Below are 23,856 nucleotides of genomic sequence, written 5' to 3' on the forward strand. Positions count from 1 at the left end.
CGTTGGTATGCATAAGAGTTCTTATTTTCCCATAGTCTCACTAAAACATGGTGTGGTCAGACTTCTTAATTTTTGCCAAATTATGGTGATTTATTATTCTTTTCATTTGCATTTTTCTGATTGCTAATGAGCATCTTTGTAAATGTTAGTTGGCCATTGTGTTTTCTCTTTTGTATATTTCCTCTCAACTCTTCTGCCTGTTTTTCTGCTGTGCTGTCTTTTTCTTAATGACTCACAGGCTATTTTTATAAATGCAAGATGATAATTTACTAGTGATATGTACTGCAGTGATCTCCCATTCTGTGACTCATCTCTTCTTGCTTTGATTCTAGTGTCTTTTGTTGCACAGAATTTGTATTTTAGTGAGGTCAGATTTTATCCATATTTTCCTTCATGATTTATGCTTATGTCTAGAAGTCCTTTTCTATCATGAGGTCAAGATTTTCTCCTTTATTTTAAGATCCTAAAGTTTTTTTTTTTTTAGCTTTGTAATCTGGAATAAAAAGTTTTTTCCATTATTGAATTTTTTAATTTCAGTGACTATTTTTTTCATATCCAGAATTTCTAATGAATACTTTTTTATGCACTTGTTTTAGTTTTGCTTGTTTCATTTTGTTCATTTTTAATGTACTTGTTTTATTTTTGCTTATTTGTTTCATAATTTCTTATTTTCTAAAGTGAAAATTATTATTTTATTTCTTTGAAAGTTGTAAACATAGTCATTTTGGAGTGGTCAGATTGGTCTATAGAATTAATTTCATCTGGAGTGACTGTATTTGCTAATTGGTGATTTTGTTGGCTGTCTTAGCATTGGATTGGCTTGAGTTGTTTGGAATTTGAGTTTACAGAATCATTCTGAGTAGGAGGTATATTGTTTTGTTTGATTCTCTCCTTTTTTTACCCTTCCTACCTAACGGTTTATACTTTCTTCCACCTGGCTCCCTGAATTCTCAGTTTAGAATTAGGCCTTTTAAGTTTCTGAAAATCTTACAGACCCAGCCAGAGAGCCAGTGGGTACCTTGTTTCAGGGCCTGGTCATGAGGCTGAGTCTGTATCCTCCTCCCCTAGAGGCTTGTAGGGTTTCAAATCTTTTTTTTTTTTTTTTTCTGTACGCAGGCCTCTCACTGTTGTGGCCTCTCCCGTTGCGGAGCACAGGCTCCGGACACGCAGGCTCAGCGGCCATGGCTCACGGGCCCAGCCGCTCCACGGCATGTGGGATCTTCCCGGATTGGGGCACGAACCTGTGTCCCCTGCATCAGCAGGTGGACTCTCAACCACTGCGCCACCAGGGAAGCCCTCAAATCTTTAATGTATATAGGAATCACTAAGTTCTCACCTTTAGCCTCCTGTCACAAGGTGTGGGGGGAGCTCTGCTCTCACCTCAGCCGGTGAGCTTGGCTCTCCTTTTCTATCTCACAGGGAGCACGTTCTGTCCTCTTTACAATTGCCAATGCCTGCTTCCTGACCTGGGCCCCAGCAGGCAGCCTCAACTTACTGCCCCATCCCTTTTTGCAGCTAGTCTGTAGCTCATGGCTAGGTGTTTTTTTTTTTTGTCAGTATCCTTTTCTTTTTTTAAAAAATATTTTGACTGTATTGTTAATTTGTGTTTGGAACAGAGGATGAATTCACTGTGTCATCTTGACTGAGGTCTAGATTTTGTAATTAAGTTAGATTGTGAGCTTCTCTGGGGAGGGATAACTTTTCATCAGCATCAAGCATGGTGCCTGGCTCTGAGCGCCTGGTGGGATTTTTCTATTTTTTTGAGGTGTACAGTGTGTTTATTTTATATACATACATAGTGTGAAATGATTACCATAAATAGGTTAGTTAACACATCTATCATCTCACCTAGTTACAATTTTATTTTTGTGGTGAGCATTTTAGGATTTATGCTCTTAGCAACTTCCAAGTGTACAATAGAGTACTGTTAACCTATAGTCACCATGCTGTACATGTACCTTTACAATATTATTTGAGTCCTGTCTTTTTTTTTTTGGCTAGTCTAGCTAAAGGCTTCTCAGTTTTGTTTATCTTTCTAAAGAACCAGCTCTTAGTTTTGTTAATCTTTTATATTGTTTTCCTATGCTCTCTCTTATTTCTTTGCTATTTAATGAAATTATTATTATCATTATTATTTTTTTGTGTGGTACGCGGGCCTATCACTGCTGTGGCCTCTCCCGTTGCGGAGCACAGGCTCCGGACGCACAGGCTCAGCGGCCATGGCTCACGGGCCCAGCCGCTCTGCGGCATGGGGGATCTTCCCGGATTGGGGCATGAACCCGTGTACCCTGCATCGGCAGGCAGACTCTCAACCACTGCGCCACCAGGGAAGCCCCTGAAATTATTATTTTTAAAATTGAAGTATAGTCAATTTACAGGGTGTTAGTTTCTGGTGTACAGCACAGTGATTCAGATGTATATACATGCGTATATTATATAGTTTCTAGTGTACAGCAAAGTGATTCAGATATATACATATAAATATATATTTCATATTTTTTCCATTATGAGTTATTACAGGATATTGAATAAAGTTCCCTGTGCTATATAGTAGGACCTTGTTTTTTATCTATTTTATATATAGTAGTTTTTATCTGCTAATCCCAAACTTCTAATTTATCCCTCCCCCACCCCCTTTCCCCTTTGGTAATAAGTTTGTTTGTTATGTCTGTGAGTGTTTCTGTTTTGTAAATAAGTTCATTTGTATCATATTTTAGTTTCCACATATCAGTGATATAGTATTTGTCTTTCTCTTTCCTGTTTACTTCACTTAATATGATAATCTCTAGGTCCATCCATGTTGCTGGAAATGGCATTATTTCATTATTTTTTATGGCTGAGTAGTATTCCATTGTGTGTGTGTGTGTGTGTGTGTGTGTGTGTGTGTATATACACACACATATATACCACGTCTTCTTAACCATTCATCTGTCGATGGACAGTTCGGTTGCTTCCATGTCTTGGCTATTGAAAATAGTGCTATGAATATTGGGGTGCATGTATCATTTTGAATTAAAGTATTTGTTTTTCCAGATATATGCCCAGGAGTGGGATTGCTGGATCATATGGTAACTATTTTTTGTTTTTTAAGGAACCTCCATACTGTTCTCCATAGTGGCTACATCAATTTACATTCCCACCAACAGTGTAGGAGGGTTCCCTTTTCTTTGGTGGATATTTTTTTAATTAAATAATTAATTTATTTTATTTTTGGCTGTGTTGGGTCTTTTTTGCTGCACGAGGGCTTTCTCTAGTTGCAGCGAGCGGGGGCTACTCTTCACTGTGGTGCGCAGGCCTCTCATTGTGATGGCTTCTCTTGTTGTGGAGCGTGGGCTCTAGGTGTGCGGGCTTCAGTAGTTGTGGCACATGGGCTCAGTAGTTGTAGCTTGCAGGCTGTAGAGCGCAGGCTCAGTAGTTTAGGCACATGGGCTTAGTTGTTCCGTGGCATGTGGGATCTTTGCGGACCAGGGATCAAACTGTGTCCCTGGCATTGGCAGGCGGATTCTTAACCACTGTGCCACCAGGGAAGTCCCTGGATTATGTTTTTGATGTTGTATCTAAGAAATCTTTGCCTAACCCAAGGTCACAAAAGATTTTCTCCAATATTTTCTTCTAGACGTTTTATACTTTTCAGTTTCACATTTCAGTTTTGTGATCCATTTTGAGGTAATTTTAAAATATGGTATAAGGTAGGGATCACATTTCCTTCCTGTATTTCTGAAGCTGTGTTATATTAGGTGTACATAAGCTTGTCATTGTTATATCTTCCTGATGTGTTGAGACTTTTATCATTATGAAGTAGCCCTCTTTGTTTCTAGTAATACTACTTGTCTTGAGGTCTATTTTGTCTAATATTAGTACAGTCACTCCAGCGTACTTGGGGTTATTATTTACATGACATATCTTTTTTATTTCCAAGTTATTTGTATATTTATATTTAAAGTGCATCTCTTTAAACAGAATATAATTGATTCTTGATTTTTTTTTTTATCCAGTTAGACAATCTTGTCATTTGATTGGAGTCTTTATTTAATGTCATTACTGATATGGGCATATTTAGGTCTGACATTTTGCTATTTGTTTTTTATGTGCCTCATCTGCCTCTTGTTCTTCTGTTCTTTCTCTTCTGCCTTCCTTTAATTAATTAACTAATTTTTAGTAATCAATTTAAATTTCTCTATTGGCTTTCAAGCTGTATCTCTTTGCATTTTTTAAAGTGCTTTCTCTAGGGATTACAGCATACATCTCAGTGTATTTTAAGTTGATATGAAGTTGCTTCAGATGAAATATAGGAATCTTGTGGCAGTATATTTTCATTTACCTTCATCTTTAGCACTGTCGTTGTCATGTATATAATACATCTATATACGGTGTTATAATTTTTGCTTTAAATAGTCATGTACTTATAAAGAAATTATGAGAAAACAGTGTGTTGTGTGTGTTTGTATGTTTCAGTCCTTCCTTTGGACCCAAATTGCTAGCTGGTATCATTTCCCTTCAGTCTATAGAACTTTCTTTAAGATTTCTTGCAGTGGAAATCTGGTGACAGAGTCTCTCAGTTTTTATTTTCTGAAAATACCTTTATTTTGCCTTCACTTTTTTTTTTTTTTTTTTTTGCAGTACACAGGCCTCTCGCTGTTGTGGCCTCTCCCGTTGCGGAGCACAGGCTCCGGACGCGCAGGCTCAGCGGCCATGGCTCATGCGCCTAGCCGCTCCGCGGCATGTGGGATCTTCCCGGACTGGGGCACGAACCCATGTCCCCTGCATCGGCAGGTGGACTCTCAACCACTGGGCCACCAGGGAAGCCCTGCTTTCACTTTTTGAAGGCTAGTAGCTGGTTGTAGAATTCATGATTGACAGTTTATTCTCTTTCAGCACTTTTAATATGACAGTTCCAGTGTCTTCTGTCCTCCATTAGTTCTTATGAGAAGCCAACTGATAATGGTATCATTGTTCTCCCTCGGTATGTCGTTTTTCTCTGGATGCTTTCAGAATTGTCTTTTTATCTTTGGCATTCAGAAGATTAAGCATGATGTGCTTAGGAATGGTTTGCTTAGAGTTTATACTGCTGGCATTTCTCTGAGCTTCTTAGGTTTGTAAGTTAATGTTTTGTTTTTGTAAGTTAATGGTTTTCACAAAATTTGTGATTTTGGGGTGGGGGGCATTATTTCTTCATATATATATATATATATATATATATATTTTTTTTTTTTTGCAGTACGCGGGCCTCTCACTGTTGTGGCCTTTCCCGTTGCGGAGCACAGGCTCCGGACGCGCAGGCTCAGCGGCCATGGCTCACGGGCCCAGCCGCTCCGCGGCATGTGGGATCTTCCTGGACCGGGGCATGAACCCGTGTCCCCTGCATCGGCAGGGGGACTCTCAACCACTGCGCCACCGGGGAAGCCCTTCATATATTTTTTTCTGCTCTTTTTTCTTTTCTTTTCTTTCCTTCCTTCCTTCCTTCCTCCCTTCCTCCCTCCCTTCCTTCTTCCCTTCTCCCTCCCTCCCTTCCTCCCTCCCTTCCTTCCTTGTCTCTGTTGCTATGTGTGGCTTTCTCTAGTTGCAGTGAGCGGGGGCTACTCTTCATTGTGGTGTGTGGGCTTCTCATTACGGTGGCTTCTCTTGTTGCAGAGCATGGGCTCTAGGCGCGCAGGCTTCAGTAGTTGTGGCTCGTGGGCTCTAGAGCACAGGCTCAGTAGTTGTGGCACATGGGCTTAGTTGCTCTGCAGCATGTGGGATATTCCTGGACCAGGGCTCGAACCTGTGACCCCTGCATTGGCAGGCGGATTCTTAACCACTGTGCCACCAGGGAAGCGCTTCTGCTCTTTTCTTTCTCTCTTTTCTAAGACTTCAGTTATATTTATGTTGGGCCTCTTGATTTCTTTTTTTTAACGATTTATTTATTTGTTTTACTTAGTTTTGGCTGCGTCAGGTCTTAGTTTTGGCTGCGTCAGGTCTTAGTTTTGGCACGTGGGATCTTCGTGGAGGCATGCAGGATCTGTCATTGTGGCACATGGGCTATTCCTTGTGGTGTGTGGGCTTCTCTCTAGTTGTGGCATGTGGGTTTTCTCTTCTCTAGTGTGATGTGCAGGCTCCAGGGTGCATGGGCTCTGTAGTGTGTGGCACACGGGCTCTAGTTGAGGTGTGTGAGCTCAGTAGTTGTGGCATGCGGAGCTGCCCTGTGGCATGTGAGATCTTAGTTCCCTGACCAGGGGTCAAACCTGCGTCCCCTGCATTTTAAGGTGGATTCTTTACCACTGGACCACCAGGGAAGTCCCCGGGCCTCTTGATTTTTGTCCTACAGATCTCTAAGACTTTGTTCATTCTTTTTCAATATTATTTTTCTCTCTTTTCTGGGATTGGGTAATTTTTGTCTTCAAATTCCCAGATTCATTCTTAAATTTTATCTCCAAGTTGCTAGTGATCCTATTGAAATGCATTTTTTTCAGCTGTTGTACTTCTCACCCCTAGAATTTCCATTTTTTTCTAGTTTACATTTCACTGTTGAGATTCACTATCTGTTCCCTCAATAAGACCATATTTTAACTTACTTCTTTGAAAATATTATCCTTTAATACTTCTAACATAATTGTAATAGACATTTTGTAGTCTTTGTTTTCTGAATCCAACATCTTAGTGCATTCAGAGTCAATTAATATTGATTACCTGTTTCTTTTCATGTCTAGTAATTTTAGGTTCAATACTTGGACATTGTAGATAATATTTAAAGCAACTCTGATTCCCTTGTGTTCTTCCAAGGGTTATTGAGTTTTTGTTCTTAGGAGGCAGTTAGTTTGCCTGGACTCAGACTGCAAAGTCTGTCTCTCTGTGCTAGGTAGCAGCTGCTATCTCTGTTCAGTTCATACAGTTTCCAACTGTTGCTTCTTTTCTTTTTCTCCATCTCTTGCTTTTCTTTAGTTTGACCCCTTACTAGTCTACCCAGCACCTGCATAGTTTGTTGATCCTCAGGAAAGCCCACAAACTTGTAATTCTTATTTCTTCCCGTTTCAGCTTCTCAAGTGTAAACTCTCCTCCAACTTCTGTTTTTAGACATTTTCCAGTGTGTTTATATAAGTCCCCCCCCCCCCCCCGCTACACACAGTTATTATCTGCAAGAGGATTTACTTGACCACTTCACTCTGATGCCATTAACAGAAGTTGATAGCAAATAATTTAAAAACCACTCCTAAGTGACATATAACTACCAAATAACCTTTAGGGTGGCAATAAAATGGTCAAATCAAGTACAATTTACTCATTCCTAAATTGTGTAGTTGCCAGACAGCACCATGCTCCAAAAGTCATTGGGACTTTGTTAAATACTATTTTGCATTTTAATCTCAGTTTTAATATATTGTTTCATTTTATTTGAGGCTGTTAGACCAAGGTTCAGATATTATAGAGCAGAGCTGTCTTGAAAGAGGCCAAGATCAAGTGGAAATGGGGGTTGGAGCTCTCAAAACAGGGCAAAAAAATATTTATCAACCTTAAAATAACTATAGTAAATCTTCCCTGTGGGTGTTTTCAATTGTAAACACTTTCTCCTTGCAGTCATTTACATCTGCATAATTATAACACCTGCAAGTGAAAATCTTTTAAAATATTAAACCTACCCACTTTCTTCGAGTGATTTGCATTCTCCTTTGGCCATGCACTGAGAGCTGAGGATTTGTTCTTAGTATGGAGTTGGAAACAAGAGGGTCTGGATAGGGAAATTGGAAAGCTGATTGTTATGTTTTAAAAAAGATTTCCCAACCTGGCTATTTTTTGGATGTTTCTCTCTATAACATCAAACACACATACATTCAAATAAGAGTATACAAGCACATTCTAAAGCCTTTCTTTCTTCTTCTTCTTTTTTTTTTTTTAAGGGAAATGGGCTTTTGTATTATAGCTAACTTGAATCATAGAGGAGTGCCAACAACCTCAAAATCCATTCATTAGATACATGTGTACGCTGCTCCTCCAACAGCAGTAAATATATAAAGTACAATTCATTGAGGAATACCTAATGAGAAAGAGGTGTACTATGAAGTCGTTAGCATTTTAAAATGTATCCGTATTTTATCACCAACATACATTTGAGAAACAGTATTGCAAATGTGAAGAAGGTACAACAGTCTGTAACAATGTTTGCTGATTAGGGATTCCAAGCTGGTAAAATTTCAGGAGATCTTTAAGCCCTTCTTCATTACATATTTTTTGACATCTGTGTTTTTTAAGGTGATTAGCACATTCTATATGGTGTTCTGGTTGGACCTCTATTTGCATATATGTTACTAGATGGAAATTATTGGAAGGTAGAGAAATCTTTTAGTTGTTTTTATATTCTCAGCAGCCTAGGATAGTGCCTAGAACATAATAGGCACTTTTACTCGGAAAAGTTGTTATTCCATATTTTAAATAGTACCTCTTCCATTGAAAAATATTTGCTCTTCAGCAACATTAGGAAACCCTGTGTGGGTGTTTGGTTGAATTACATAGAGGGATTAGGGCTAGTTTGCATTTTTTTAAACAAAAATTTTACCATGGTGGGTATAGTGACTATGTCTTCAGTTTCTCAGTTTCTGTTATTAATAATAATCATAGTCAGACTTGGAAGGGGTAAAAGAGAACAACAGTCTCTTTCATTTTTATGGTGTATAGCATAAAACCCATAAGACCTTGGATTCTTTGTCATGCCATGTTAAAATTTTACAAAAACGAGAAATTTTATGAGTTTACAGTGCCAAGTAATATATTCATTCAAGAATTAATTTCTTGGTCACCTAATCGATGATGAAGGAGTCAAGAATATACAGTGGAGAAAAGACAGCCTCTTCAATAAGTGGTGCTGGGGAAACTGGACAGCTACATGTAAAATAATGAAATTAGAACACTCCCTAACACCATACACAAAAATAAGTTCAAAATGGATTAAAAACCTAAGTGTAAGGCCGGACACTATAAAACTCTTAGGTGAAAACATAGGCAGAACACTCTTTGACATAAATCGCAGCAAGATCTTTTTTGACCCACCTCCTAGAGTAATGAAAATAAAAACAAAAGTAAACAAATGGGATCTAATTAAACTTAAAAGTGTTTGCATAGGAAAGGAAACCATAAACAAAAGAAAAAGACAACCCTCAGAATGGGAGAAAATATTTGCAAATGAAGCAACCAACAAGGGATTAATCTCCAAAATATACAAACAGCTCATGCAGCTCAATATCAAGAAAACAACCCAATCAAAAAATGGGTGGAAGATCTAAATAGACATTTCTCCAAAGAAGACATATAGATGGCCAAAAAGCACATGAAATGATGTTCAACATCACTGATTATTAGAGAAACGCAAATCAAAACTACAATGAGGTATCACCTCACACTGGTCAGAATGGGCATCATAAAAAAAATCTACAAATGGGGACTTCCCTGGTGGCGCAGTGGATAAGACTCCGCACTCCCAATGCAGGGGGCCCTCGTTCAATTGCTGGTCAGGGAACTAGATCCCACACACTCACTACAGCTAAGGAGCCCACCTGCCGCAGCTAAGACCTGGCACAACCAAATAAATAAATAAATATTTTTAAAAGACCCTACAAACAATAAATGCTGGAGAGGGTGTGGAGAAAAAGGAACTCTCCTACACTGTTGGTGGGGATATAAATTGGTAGCCACTATGGAGAACAGTATGGAGGTTCCTTAAAAAACTAAAAATAGAGCTACCATATGACTCAGCAATTTCACTCCTGGGCATATATTCAGAGAAAATCATAATTTGAGAAGATACATGTACCCGCAATGTTCACTGCAGCACTATTTACCATAGCCAGGACATGGAAACAACCTAAATGTCCATCAACAGAGGAATGGATAAAGAAGATGTGGTACATATATACAGTGGAATATTAGTCATAAAAAAGAACAACATAATGCCATTTGCAGCAACATGGATGGACCTAGAGATTGTCATACTGAGTGAAGTAAGTCAGACACAGAAAGACAAATATCATATGATACTGCTTATATGTGGAATCTTAAAAAAAAAAAAGGGTACAAATGAACTTATTTACAAAGCAGAAGTAGAGTCACAGGTGTGGAAAACAAACTTATGGTTACCAGGGGATAAGAGGGGAAAGGATAAATTGGAAGATTGAGATTGACATACACACACTACTATATATAAAATAGATAACTGATAAGAACCTGCTGTATAGAGCAGTGAACTCTACTCAGTACTCTCTGTAATGGCCTATATGGGAAAAGAATATTAGAAAAAAAGAGTGGATATATGTATATGTGTAACTGATTCATTTTGCAGTACACGTGAAACTAACACAACATTGTAAATCAACTATACTCCAATAAAAATTTAAAAAAAAATGAATTTCTTGAATTTCCTGGTGATTTAGTGGTTAGGACTACCTGCTTCCACTGCAGGGGGCATGGGTTCAGTCCCTGGTTCGGGAAGTTAAGATTCCCGCATGCAGTGCAGTGCGGCCAAAAATTAAAAAAAAGAAAAAGAGCCTCGCTTAATCTTCACAAGAATTAATTTCTTCTTGAATTTGCTCAGAAGATAGACCTAACCTCATCTGTTCCTAATTTTTATGGTAACATAAGATGTTGGGGAGGGGCTTCCCTGGTGGCGCAGTGGTTGAGAGTCTGCCTGCCAATGCAGGGGACACGGGTTCGAGCCCTGGTCTGGGAAGATCCCACATGTCGCGGAGCAACTAGGCCCGTGAGCCACAACTACTGAGCCTGCGCGTCTGGAGCCTGTGACCTGCAACAAGAGAGGCTACGACAGTGAAAGGCCCACACACCACAATGAAGAGTAGCCCCTGCTTGCCGCAACTAGAGAAAGCCCTCGCACAGAAACGAAGACCCAGCACAGCCAAAAATAAATAAATTTATTTTTTAAAAAAAATGATGTTGGGGGACTTCCCTGGCGGTCCAGTGGTTAAGACTCCCCACTTCCACTGCAGGGGCACGGGTTCTGTCACTGGTCGGGGAACTAAGATCCTGCATGCCGTGTGGTGTGGCCAAAAATTAAAAAAAGAAAAAAAAGATGTTGGAACTTTAGCAGAGGCATTAAGGTACAAGAGTGTGAAATTTGGAAGTGGGGTATTTCATGTTCAAGAACCAGTTAGAGGCTCTAAAACACATAAGAAGGATACTTATGGGTCATGGAAGAACATTTTGTGAGGATCCTTTTAAAAATTATGCTGTTGCTTCCCCCCACACACACACACCATGGGAGAAGTGGGGGTACAGACTCACTTGATATCTAGTGAGAGGAGCTTTAGAGGGACCACTTAGAGATTTAAAGAATTCTCTTCAGTTAAGGTGTACAGAGGATTGAGGTCTGGATCCCCTGAGAAATCTGTCAAGGAGAGAACTGTAGCTGGCTGACTGCTCCCACAGCAAGAGGTAGGCTGTGTTGGAATTTGCCTACACTCCAGTGTTTGTCAGGGCAAAGGAAATATGAATACTTCCTGCAGAGCAGAGGCAGGCCTAGTGGAGGAGAGAGGCGGCCTGGAGCTGTTTTAATTCCTGCCCAAATAAACTGCCTAGAAGGGCAATGAGGCTCCAACAGTGAGTCTTTTAAGTGACAGCCAAAAAGCCAGGAGGAGAATGAACTATCCACTGAACTGTCCACGTCGGTGGAGCTATAGCCAGAAGAAACTCTGAGGTGAGACTCTGAAGAACCCACAGAAGTGCATCTGAGGAAAAGAGTCCACTTCAGACATCACCAGACAGGCCTTTTGGCAGGACCTCTTAAGTTGGAATCTCGTTGCCTTCCGTCTCCCAGCACTCCTCTCTCTCATATCCACTTTGGAGGCAACAGCAGCTAGGGAAGGGGAGAAGGGTCGTGGAAAAGAGACATAGCTGGGCTTACTCTTTTCCCAGCTGGGGGTGGGAAAAGAGATTTGATTACCTAGTGAAGATAGGTTTGTGACATAAAGTGACTGTAGGACTTTGTTACTTAGCACTGGCTAGAAGAAACGTGTGGGGCTGCTGAGTGGTCATCCAGTGCCAGGGGAACATTTTCTCCCTGCATACATTTTAAGAGGATAGCCGAGACAAAAATAAAGTTATATTTGACTATATCCTGCAGTTAGTGCATGTTCAGTGGACATAAAAATTCTGTAAAAATTTTCACGTTTGGCATTGCAGTAGTCTGAAATCTATGGTAATGCATTAAGTGTTGTTTTTATTCTTGAAAAGTGCCTTGACTTATGTGAGCATTACATGCAATGCTGCTGTTATGTTCTTAGATTTCTTTTTTTTTGGCCGGACCACACGGAATGCGGGATCGTAGTTTCCTGACCTGGGATCGAACCTGTGCCCCCTGCAGTGGAAATGCGGTGTCCTCCTAACCACTGGACCTCCAGGGAATTCCGCTCTTGGATTTCTTAAAGTGGGCTCCTATTTAGTGCTCGTGTTTCACTTAATTGTAAAAGCACCTTTATCCAAAAATAAAGGTTAGGATGCTATTCTTCTAGTCTGCCTAGGTTGTTTAGGTTGTTTCATAAACAGGATAGATGACTAAACTTTTTTTGAATAAGATTAAATTATTATAAATCAGTGACATTTTTATATAACATAGACTAAAAAATTTGCACTTCTTCTTGAGCAAGCCCATACTAAACAGCTCTGCACATCTGGGGTTGAGGTTGTGCTAGTTCATCTGGCCAGTCGCCTCTCTGCTGTCCACTTCTGAATTCCCCCACCAACACCTAAGCCAAGACTGCATTGTTTGTACAGTCTCTTCATTGTGTGTGTGTGTGTGTGTGTGTGTGTGTGTGTGTTTTATTGAAGTGTAGTTGATTTACAGTGTTGTACCAATCTCTGCTGTACAGCAAAGTGACTCAGTTATACACATATAGACTTTCTTTTTTTATATATTCTTTTCCATTATGGTTTATCACAGGATATTGAATATAGTTCCCTGTGCTATACATTAGGACCTTGTTGTTTATCCATTCTAAATGCGTCTACCAACCCCAAACTCACAGTCAATCCCTCTCCATCTTCCCTCCTCCTTGGCAACCACAAGTCTGTTTTCTATGTCTATGAGTCTGTTTCTGTTTTGTAGATAGGTTCATTTGTGCCATATTTTAGATTCCACATATAAGTGATATCATATGGCATTTGTCTTTCTCTTTCTGACTTCACTTAGTATGATAATCTCTATTTGCATCCCATTGTGTTTTGTTTTAAGATCATAGCCTCCTTTCTGGTAAGGGAAGAAAGAAAAGAGAATTATGGCTGATTAAAATATACATAATTTAAAAAATAATTTAAAAGGTAAGAAGGCAAAGAATTAAATGAAATTGTTAGCCTGATGAAGATCCATTTGGACCACGTTATTAAGAAATGGTCATTAGCACAGGATCTGCACTTAATTCCTTTGCTGAGGAAATAGAGTAATATACTAGTAGACTGTCAGAGCTGGATGGAGCATTGGAGATCATCTGTTTCATTTTATAAGACAATTTGTTGTTGTTGTTAAAACTCTGAATTATTAATTGTTCCTGTGCTAGATGCAGAGGTTTAGATACATTTTCTCTAATCCTTAATAGTTCTGGAAAAGTCTGTGTTCAATTCCCTTTCCAGATGAGAAAACAGACTCAGAGGAAGTGACCTGCTGAAGGATATATTGTAGTTACAGAGCTGGGAGATTTGGACCCAGGTCTGTTTGTTTTATAGCTCATGTTCACTTAGGCCCCACTAGTTTATATACTTTTTAAGAATTTACAGACTTGATATCCTATAAGATCACTCATTTCTTGGGCACAAATTTATGATCATTTGTACTCAGTATGTTTCTCTTTTTGGCTTTCCTTTTGTTTTGGTCTTTACAGATCAGAATAGGAAATTATGTCCTGATTCTTAAATCTTTTCTATTGTGAAAGATAGCATACTTTCAGAAAAGAAGATAAAATGTATGTATGGTTTTATAAGTAAAGTGAATACACAGTAACTGTTACCCAGGTCAACAAACAACCTACCTGTGTACTACTTGATTCCTGTAACAAAAGCACAAAGCCCAGACTCTAGGCAAATGTTCAGTTCTTATCTACTGGGTCCAGATGGTTATAATTCCTTTTTCTCCCCTGAGTTTCACCACTGTATTGAGTTCGGTGGTCATCATTTCTTTGCAGTTTGATCACCTAGGCATATGTTCCTAAACGTATCTCAATTTTTGAAATAAATTTCTTTCCATAGATTAGAAGTTGCTTAAAATTAACCATAGATATCAGGATAGAGATTAGTAGTGATTAGGTCACAGGAGAATGTTTGATTTATTTAAGAATACAAACTTTTCAAGAGTTCCATTAAACACAAATAATTGCTTTGCTAATTATAATTAGTATTGGTCAGTCCTTTCATCTGTGATTCAGATTTGTTACTTATTCCAACTTCCCCCCATTCATCAATCTGGGTAATATCTTTTCTGCATTAATACTTTTCTGAATATGTATTATATCTTATTAGGTAAGGACAAATAGAATTTACCATGTCATAATGTCCCTTTGTTTCCTCTTTTACAGCATGGGTAAGTTCTCTCTCCATGGGGATGATTTTCTTCTGCTGCCCAATTGTCAGCGTCTTCACAGACGTGTTTGGTTGCCGGAGAACAGCTGTCGTGGGTGCTGCTGTTGGATTTGTTGGACTCGTATCAAGTTCTTTTGTAAGGTAAGGACTTGGCTTCTTCATGTCGCTTTTCAAAAACTGTTAGCTACCTTAAAGATTTCCTTTCAGAAACTTTGCTGTTTACAAGGAAAAATCCTCCTTTTCAGTACTTAAACTAAGCAGCGTAACTTAACGCATTGTTGTCTACAGCAGCAAATCAGAGCTTGTGAATTTGAATGCTTTTGCTTGCAGTGCCTCAGAGTTAGATGTCAGTCAGGATACATATGTTCTCTGGAGCCAAGAAAAAATGTTTCTCCTTTTGTTTTTTCCATTCACAGAAGAATATTAACTCATAACAGTAAGTTGTCTAAAACAATGGGCTTAGTTTAAAGTCAGCTCAGTCTGAGCCCCAAAGGGTACGAGAAGTGGTATTTTGAAGTGGTTGTTCATAGGCTTGATGTGAAATATTTTCATTAATGAAATCCAGACTTTGCTATTCATTTCAACCCAGGTAGAGAATTCCTGCCTGCATTCTTTTTTTAATTTTATTTATTTATTTTTAAAATTTTATTTATTTTTTTATACAGCAGGTTCTTATTAGTTACCCATTGTATACTTATTAGTGTATACATGTCAATCCCAATCTCCCAATTCATCACACTACCACCCTGCCCCCCCGCCACTCTCCCCTCTGGTGTCCATACGTTTGGTCTCTACATCTGCGTCTCTGCCCTGCACACCGGTTCATCTGTACCATTTTTCTAGGTTCCACATATATGCGTTAATATACGATATTTGTTTTTCTCTTTCTCACTTACTTCACTCTGTATGACAGCCTCTAGATCCATCCACGTCTCTACACATGACCCAGTTTCGTTCCTTTTTATGGTTGAGTAATATTCCATTGTATAAATGTACCACATCTTCTTTATCCATTCATCTGTCGATGGGCATTTAGGTTGCTTCCATGACCTGGCTATTGTAAATAGTGCTGCAATGAACATTGAGGTGCATGTGTCTTTTTGAATTATGGTTTTCTCTGGGTATATGCCCAGGAGTGGGATTGCTGGGTCATATGGTAATTCTATTTTTAGTTTTTTAAGGAACCTCCATACTGTTCTCCATAGTGGCTGTATCAATTTACATTCCCACCAACAGTGCAAGAGGGTTCCCTTTTCTCCACACCCTCTCCAGCATTTGTTGTTGGTAGATTTTCTGATGATGCCCATTCTAATTGGTGTGAGATGATACCTCATTGTGGTTTTGATTTGCATTTCTCTAATAATTAGTGATGTTGAGTAGCTTTCCATGTGCTTCTTGGCCATCTGTATGTCTCCTTTGGAGAAATGTCTGTTTAGATCTTCTGCCCATTTTTTTTCTTCTGCCCATTTTTTGATTGGGTTGTTTGTTTTTTAAATATTGAGCTACATGAGTTGTTTATGTATTTTAGAGATTTATATATTTATAAATCTTTTTAGAGATTAATCCTTTGTCCGTTGATTCATTTGCAAATATTTTCTCTCATTCTGAGGGTTGTCTTTTCGTCTTGTTTGTAGTTTCCTTTGCCTTGCAAAAGCTTTGAAGTTTCTTTAGGTCCCATTTGTTTATTTTTATTTCCATTACTCTAGGAGGTAGATCAAAAAAGATCTTGCTGTGATTTATGTCAAAGAGTGTTCTTCCTATGTTTTCCTCTAAGAGTTTTATAGTGTCTGATCTTACATTTAGGTCTTTAATCGTTTTGACTTTATTTTTGTGTATGGTGTCAGGGAGTGTTCTAATTTCATTCTTTTACATATAGTTGTCCAGTTTTCCCAGCACCACTTATTGAAGAAGCTGTCTTTTCTCCATTGTATATCTGTGCCTCCTTTGTCATAGATTAGTTGACCAAAGGTGTGTGGGTTTATTGCTGGGCTTTCTATCCTGTTCCATTGATCTATAGTTCTGTTTTTGTGCCAGTACCATATTGTCTTGATTACTGTAGCTTTGTAGTATAGTCTGAAGTCAGGGAGTCTGTTTCCTCCAGCTCCATTTTTTTCCCTCAGGCTGCTTTGGCTATTTGTATGGAGTCTCCATACAAATTTTAAGATTTTTTATTCTAGTTCTGTAAAAAAAAAAAAATGCCATTGGTAATTTGATAGGGATTGCACTGAATCTGTAGATTTCTTTGGGTAGTATAGTCATTTTCACAATATTGATTCCTCCAATCTGAAAACATGGTATATCTCTTCATCTGTTTGTATCATCTTTAATTTCTTTCATCAGTGTCTTATAGTTTTCTGAGTACAGGTCTTTTACCTCCTTAGGTAGGTTTATTCCTAGGTATTTTATTCTTTTTGTTGCAGTGGTAAATGGGAGTGTTTCCTTAATTTCTCTTTCAGATTTTTCATCATTAGTGTATAGGAATGCAAGAGATTTCTATGCATTAATTTTGTATCCTGCTATTCTACCAGATTCATTGATTAGCTCTAGTCGTTTTCTGGTGGCATATTTAGGATTCTCTACGTATAGTATCATGTCATCTGTAAACAGTGACTGTTTTACTTCTTCTTTTCCAATTTGTATTCCTTTTATTTCTTTTTCTTCTCTGATTGCCGTGGCTAGGACTTCCAAAACTATGTTGAATAATAGGGGCGAGACTGGACATCCTTGTCTTGTTCCTGATCTTAGAGAAAATGCTTTCAGTTTTTCATCATTGAGAACGATGTTTGCTATGGGTTTATCATATATGGCCTTTATTATGTTGAGGTAGTTTCCCTGTGTACCCACTTTCTGGAGAGTTTTTATCATAAATGGCTGTTGAATTATGTAAAAAGCTTTTTCTGCATCTATTGAGATGATCATATGGTTTTTATTCTTCAGTTTGATAATATGGTGTATCACATTGATTTGTGTATATTGCAGAATCCTTGTATCCCTGGGATAAATCCCACTTGATCCTGGTGTATGATCCTTTTAATGTGTTGTTGGATTCTGTTTGCTACGATTTTGTTGAGGATTGTCGTGTCTGTATTCATTAGTGATATTAGTCTGTAATTTTCTTTTTTTGTAGTATCTTTGTCTGGTTTTGGTATCAGGGTGATGGTGGCCTCATAGAATGAGTTTGGAAGTGTTCCTTCCTCTGCAATATTTTGGAAGAGTTTGAGAAGGATAGGTGTTAGCTCTTCTCTAAATGTTTGATAGAATTCACTGGTGAAGCCATCTGGTCCTGCACTTTTGTTTGTTGGAAGATTTTTTTTTTTCTTTTGCGGTATGCGGGCCTCTCACTGTTGTGGCCTCTCCTGTTGCGGAGCACAGGCTCCGGATGCGCAGACTCAGTGGCCATGGCTCACGGGCCCAGCCGCTCCGTGGGCTGTGGGATCTTCCTGGACCGGGGCACAAACCCGTGTCCCCTGCATCTGCAGGTGGACTGTCAACCACTGTGCCACCAGGGAAGCCCTGTTGGAAGATTTTTAATCACAGTTTCAATTTCCTTAATTGTGAGTCGTCTGTTCATATCTTCTGTTTCTTCCTGGTTCAGTCTTGGAAGTTTTAACCTTTCTAAGAATTTGTCCATTTCTTCCAGGTTGTCCATTTTATTGGCATAGAGTTGCTTGTAGCGGTCTCTTAGGATGCTTTGTATTTCTGTAGTGTCTGTGGTAACTTCTATTTCATTTCTAATTTTATTGATTTGAGTCCTCTCCCTCTTTTTCTTGATGAGTCTGGCTAAAGGTTCGTCAGTTTTGTTTATCTTCTCAAAGAACCAGCTTTTTGTTTTATTGATCTTTGCTGTTGTTTTCTTTGTTTCTATTTCATTTATTTCTGCTCTGATCTTTATGATTTCTTTCCTTCTACTAGCTTTGGGTTTTGTTTGCTCTTTCTCTGGTTCTTTTACGTATAAGGTTAGATTGTTTATTTGAGGTTTTTCTTGTTTCTTGAGTTAGGCTTGTATTGCTATAAACTTCCCTCTTAGAACTGCTTTTGCTGCATCCCATAGGTTTTGGATCATCGTGTTTTCACTGTCATTTGTCTCTAGGTATTTTTTGATTTCCTCTTTGATTTCTTTGTGATCTCTTGGTTATTTAGTAACGTATTGTTTAACCTCCATGTGTTTGTGGATTTTACATTTTTTTCCCTGTAATTTATTTCTAATCTCATAGTGTTGTGGTCAGAAAAGATGCTTGATATGATTTCAGTTTTCTTAAATTTACTGAGGCTTGATTTGTGACCCAAGATGTGATCTATCCTGGAGAATGTTCTGTGCACACTTGAGAAGAAAGTGTAACCTGCTGTTTTTGGATGGAATGTCCTATAAATATCAGTTAAATCTATCTGGTCTATTGTGTCATTTAAAGCTTCTGTTTCCTTATTTATTTTCATTTTGGATGATCTGTCCATTGGTGTAAGTGAGGTGTTAAAGTCCCCAACTATTTTGTGTTACTGTCGATTTCCTCTTTTACATCTGTTAGCAGTTGCCTTATGTATTGCGGTGCTCCTATTTTGGGTGCATAAATATTTACAATTGTTATATCTTCTTCTTGGATAGATCCCTTGATCATTATGTAGTGTCCTTCCTTGTCTCTTGTAACATTCTTTATTTTAAAGTCTATTTTGTCTGATATGAGTATTGCTACTGCAGCTTTCTTTTGATTTCCGTTTGCACTGAATATCTTTTTCTATCCGCTCACTTTCAGTCTGAATATGTCCCTAGGTCTGAAGTGGGTCTCTTGTAGACAGCATATATATGGGTCTTGTTTTTGTATCCATTCAGTGAGCTTGCGTCGTTTGGTTGGAGCATTTAATCCATTCACATTTAAGGTAATTATTGATATGTATGTTCCTATTACCATTTTCTTTTGTTTGTTTTTGTTTTTTTGCGGTACGCGGGCCTCTCACTACTGTGGCCTCTCCCGTTGCGGAGCACAGGCCTCGGACGCACAGGCTCTGGACGCGCAGCCTCTGGATGCGCAGGCTCAGCTGCCATGGCTTACGGGCCTAGCTGCTCCGCGGCATGTGGGATCCTCCCAGACCGGGGTATGAACCCGTGTCCCTTGCATCGGCAGGCGGACTCTCAACCACTGTGCCACCAGGGAAGCCCATATTACCATTTTCTTAATTGTTATGGGTTTGTTTTTGTAGGTCCTTTTCTTCTCTTGTTTTTCCCACTTAGAGAAGTTCCCCTAGCATTTGTTGTAGAGCTGGTTTGGTGGTGCTGAATTTTCTTAGCTTTTGCTTGTCTGTAAAGCTTTTGATTTCTCCATCGAATCTGAATGACATCCTTTCTGGGTAGAGTACTCTTGGTAGTAGGTTCTTCCCTTTCATCATCACTTTAAATATATCATGCCACTACCTTCTGGCTTGTAGAGTTTCCGCTGAGAAATCAGCTGTTAACCTTCTGGGAGTTCCCTTGTATGTTATTTGTCGTTTTTCCCTTGTTGCTTTCAATAATTTTTCTTTGTCTTTAATTTTTGTCAGCTTGGTTACTATGTGTCTTGGCGTGTTTCTCCTTGGGTTTATCCCGCCTGGGACTCTTTTTAAAAAAAGAACAATGCTGAAATTTAAAAAGATCATGACAAAATGAAGTGGTCAAATGCAGCTTAAAATAAAACTTCCTATCAACACTCTTTTCCCTGTGTCTATTAAAAGCTGTTGTGCACTGCAGAGGAACTAACTGCAAAGAGCTGGTGGGCACATTACCATAGAAGCACCTCTCCCTCCAGCTCCAGTTCTACCTGTAAATACCCTTTCATTGTCAGAATAATCCCCAGTTGGTGAAACACTGGTTTAATAGGTAGGTCTGGCTAACAGGAGGTGATTAACAAGAAAAACCTTGAGATGATTTTCATCCTGTCTCTACTTTAGTAGTTTATTTTCATCCTGTGCCTTTCTCTTCCCTAGGTATCTTCGTGCTCTAGTTGAAAAGCATTATTGTGGTTATTAGAAAAAAAAAATCAAACTTATGTTGCTTGCCATCTTTGTTTTTTTTTTTATTTATTTTATTTTTGGCTGCTTGGGTTTTCGTTGTTGCTTGTGGGCTTTCTCTAGTTTGGCGAGTGGGGGCTACTCCTCATTGCGGTGCGTGGGCTTCTCATTGCAGTGGCTTCTCTTGTCACGGAGCGTGGGCTCTAGGTACGTGGGCTTCAATAGTTGTGACACACGGGCTCAGTAGTTATGGCTCACGGGCTCTAGAGCGCAGGCTCAGTAGTTGTGGCACATGGGCTTAGTTGCTCCTTGGCATGTGGGATCTTCCTGGACCAGGGCTCGAACCTGTTTTTCCTTGCATTGGCAGGTGGATTCTTAACCACTGTGCCAACAGGGAAGCCCCTACCCTGTTTTTTTTTTCTTTTTTTTTGCAGTACACGGGCCTCTCACTGTTGAGGCCTCTCCCACTGCGGAGCACAGGCTCCGGACACGCAGGCTCAGCGGCCATGGCTCACGGGCCCAGCCGCTCCGTGGAATGTGGGATCTTCCCGGACCGGGGCACGAACCCGTGTCCCCTGCATTGGCAGGCAGACTCTCAACCACTGCGCCACCAGGGAAGCCCTATTTTTATTTTATTTTTTTGTTCCTGTAATCTTTATTTATTTGTTTATTTATTTTGGTTGCACCACGCAACATATAGGATCTTAGTTCCCCAACCATAGATCAAACCCAGGCCCACTGCAGTGGAAGCATGGCATCCTAACCACTGGACCGCCAGGGAATTCCTGCCATGTTTATTTTTAAATATTCAGGATTTAATCAACAGAATCCTTGGTTTGCTAATTTTACCCCCATTCTCCCCATATATACCCCTTTCTGAACTCTAGAGTGAGCCTTTTTCTTTCACCTAACTTAGACATTTTATTTGGCTTCTAAACAATTATTTATTTATTTATTTATTTTTGGCTGCGTTGGGTCTTCGTTTCTGTGCGCGGGCTGTCTCTAGTTGTGGCGAGCGGGGGCTACTCTGTTGCGGTGCGTGGGCTTCTCATTGCTGTGGCTTCTCTTGTTGTGGAGCATGGGCTCTAGAGCGCAGGCTTCAGTAGTTGTGGCACGCGGGCTCAGTAGTTGTGGTGCACAGGCTTAGTTGCTCCACGGCATGTGGGATCTTCCTGGACCAGGGCATGAACCTGTGTCCCCTGCATTGGCAGGCGGAGTCTCAACCACCGTGCTGCCAGGGAAGTCCCTAAACAATTATTTTAATTTTTTGTTAGAAAATAAATATTCTACCTTTAAAGTGCCTTTGTGTTTCGTTTTTTTTCTTCTTCTAAAGTTTCTTTTTTAAAGAAACCCAGTTTTGTTTGGAATAAGATTCTGCTTAGATAGCTCTGTGAGATCATTTACTTTTAGTTCTTCTTTATCAGTAATACAGCATTGCGTGATAACCACCTTGTCAGAAACCCCCTTGGTCTGGAAGCTTCCAGGCACCCATTGTCAGTATTCTTAGCGCTTGCTGAAGTGTTAACACTCAGGCTTTGGTGGAGAGAGAAACTAAGAGATAGAAAATCCATGTAACTTGTTACCTAATTTGGTAGACAAAACACATATACACAAACCTGCTTACAGCAAGCAGTGTTTCTCAAATATTTTTGACCGCTGGGAAATAAAAATTATGAAATGTATTTTACATTGTGACCTAGTTCTTTCTTTCTCTTTCCCTCCCCCATCCCCACCCCTAACTAAAACAAAATGTCTTGAAGCCATCTTTACCTTACTATATGTAATGTTGTCATGTTTTCTATTCAGTTTCATTATTTAACCCCCCACCGATCAAAAGCTGCCAAACTTTCAGAACAATACACAGGCGCAAGGGGGAGATGTAGTGTAAATTCCAAGTGTCAAACAGTGGACCAACCCTCTTTTCCTCTAGTTCAAGTTCTGCCTTTTTAGGAAAGCCTTCTCTAGCACCCCCAGGTTGCATCAGTGTCTCTTCTTTGAATCCTTTTTCCACACATATTTGATACCTTACTGATTTACACTGTACTTATTCAGTTGTCATACTTCAATAGTTTGAACCACCTGTTACTAAGGTGAAAATTTAGAAGTAAAAAAGGTTCCAGCAGCAGTGAAAATGCCAGCACAAAGCTTATGTACTTTACTCTGTGGGAGAGATACAAAGTTAATCTTACCCAGCACTCTCTGTTTAAATGTTGTGCAAAAGAATGTCTGTGATTTATGTCAGTGGCTCTCTGGTTTTCCAACTGACAGCTTTATAATAATGTGGTATAATTGTGTAGATACTGGTGTTCATGATGATACTTTGCTGTCAATACTATTTTTAATATACACTTTGAAGAAGGCAGAGAAATGTATTTAGATTTAGATTTTTCCTTTAAAATTGTTAAATAAAAATAAATTAGCACCTTAAGAAGTAAGTTGTAGTTACCTGGAAAACACTTATGTGGAAAAATTGATGCAGAATGAGTGAAGTATTATTTATATTTTGTTCTGTATTCTTATTATCTGGCGTAGATGTCTTGTTTCACTAAGCAGACTAGAAGTAGGGCATAACCACATTTTAAATATTCTTTTCACCAAGTATCTGGAACATAGTAGCTGTTAAATATATGTTTATTGAATAAAGAGTGGAGTTTCAGTAAAGGGTGATCAGAGTGAGGTAGGGTTAATCTGGGAGAGTCTGGGAGTGGCTCTTGAGCCTGATTTGAAGATGGTTCTGTGGATTAATAGAGGGGGAAAGGGCATCTCAGGGAGAGAGGATTGACAACCTGCCTTAATTTTATCAGATTCTAGAATTCCTTGTGATTACCTCAGCATATTGCTAGGCTAGAATTATTGTCCAAAATTTAATTATTAACCAACTTTATCTATCTTAGTTTCTAATAGATAGCTTGCCTTTACTACTGATAAACAGCCTTTTGAATTGAACTTTTCAAAAGAAAAAAAACTTTAGTTTTCTTTCACTCCTTACCTTAATTGTTTCAAAGAATGTGATGCTGTATGTTCCTTTACTGTTTTGTTTTGTTTTTTTACTTTCTTCCATCTGCAGCCTCCTCTTGCTTCAGCCCTCTCTTTTTCTTTTTCTTTTTTTTTTTGCCCCACCGTGAGGCTTGTGGGATCTTAGCTCCCTGACCAGAGATCGAACTCAGGCCCTCTCGGCAGTGAGAACGAGGAGTCGTAACCACTGGGCCGCCAGGGAATTCCCTGTGTTCATTTACTTTCATAAGAAGTGTATAATTAAGTTATTTGGTTAAAATAAAGAATTCTTAATCCTTTATTATTTTTTTGAGACATACACGGCCCTAAAGCTTACAAACTGGG

General features: G+C 39.1%; 1 protein-coding gene across 1 annotated transcript in view; it reads left to right on the plus strand.

The window, feature by feature from the left end:
* The window catches only part of SLC16A10 (solute carrier family 16 member 10), a 135,931-nt gene that overhangs the window by 72,724 nt on the left and 39,351 nt on the right, over positions 1–23,856 (plus strand). Inside the window, exon 2 of the mRNA XM_029224274.1 lies at positions 14,538–14,682. Within this exon, the coding sequence (XP_029080107.1) occupies positions 14,538–14,682 (145 nt within the window). The remainder of the gene's footprint in view (positions 1–14,537; positions 14,683–23,856) is intronic.

Source organism: Monodon monoceros, unplaced genomic scaffold (assembly GCF_005190385.1).
Source record: "Monodon monoceros isolate NGI ecotype Baffin Bay Population unplaced genomic scaffold, NGI_Narwhal_1 Super_Scaffold_15, whole genome shotgun sequence".
NCBI classification, from domain to species: domain Eukaryota; kingdom Metazoa; phylum Chordata; class Mammalia; order Artiodactyla; family Monodontidae; genus Monodon; species Monodon monoceros.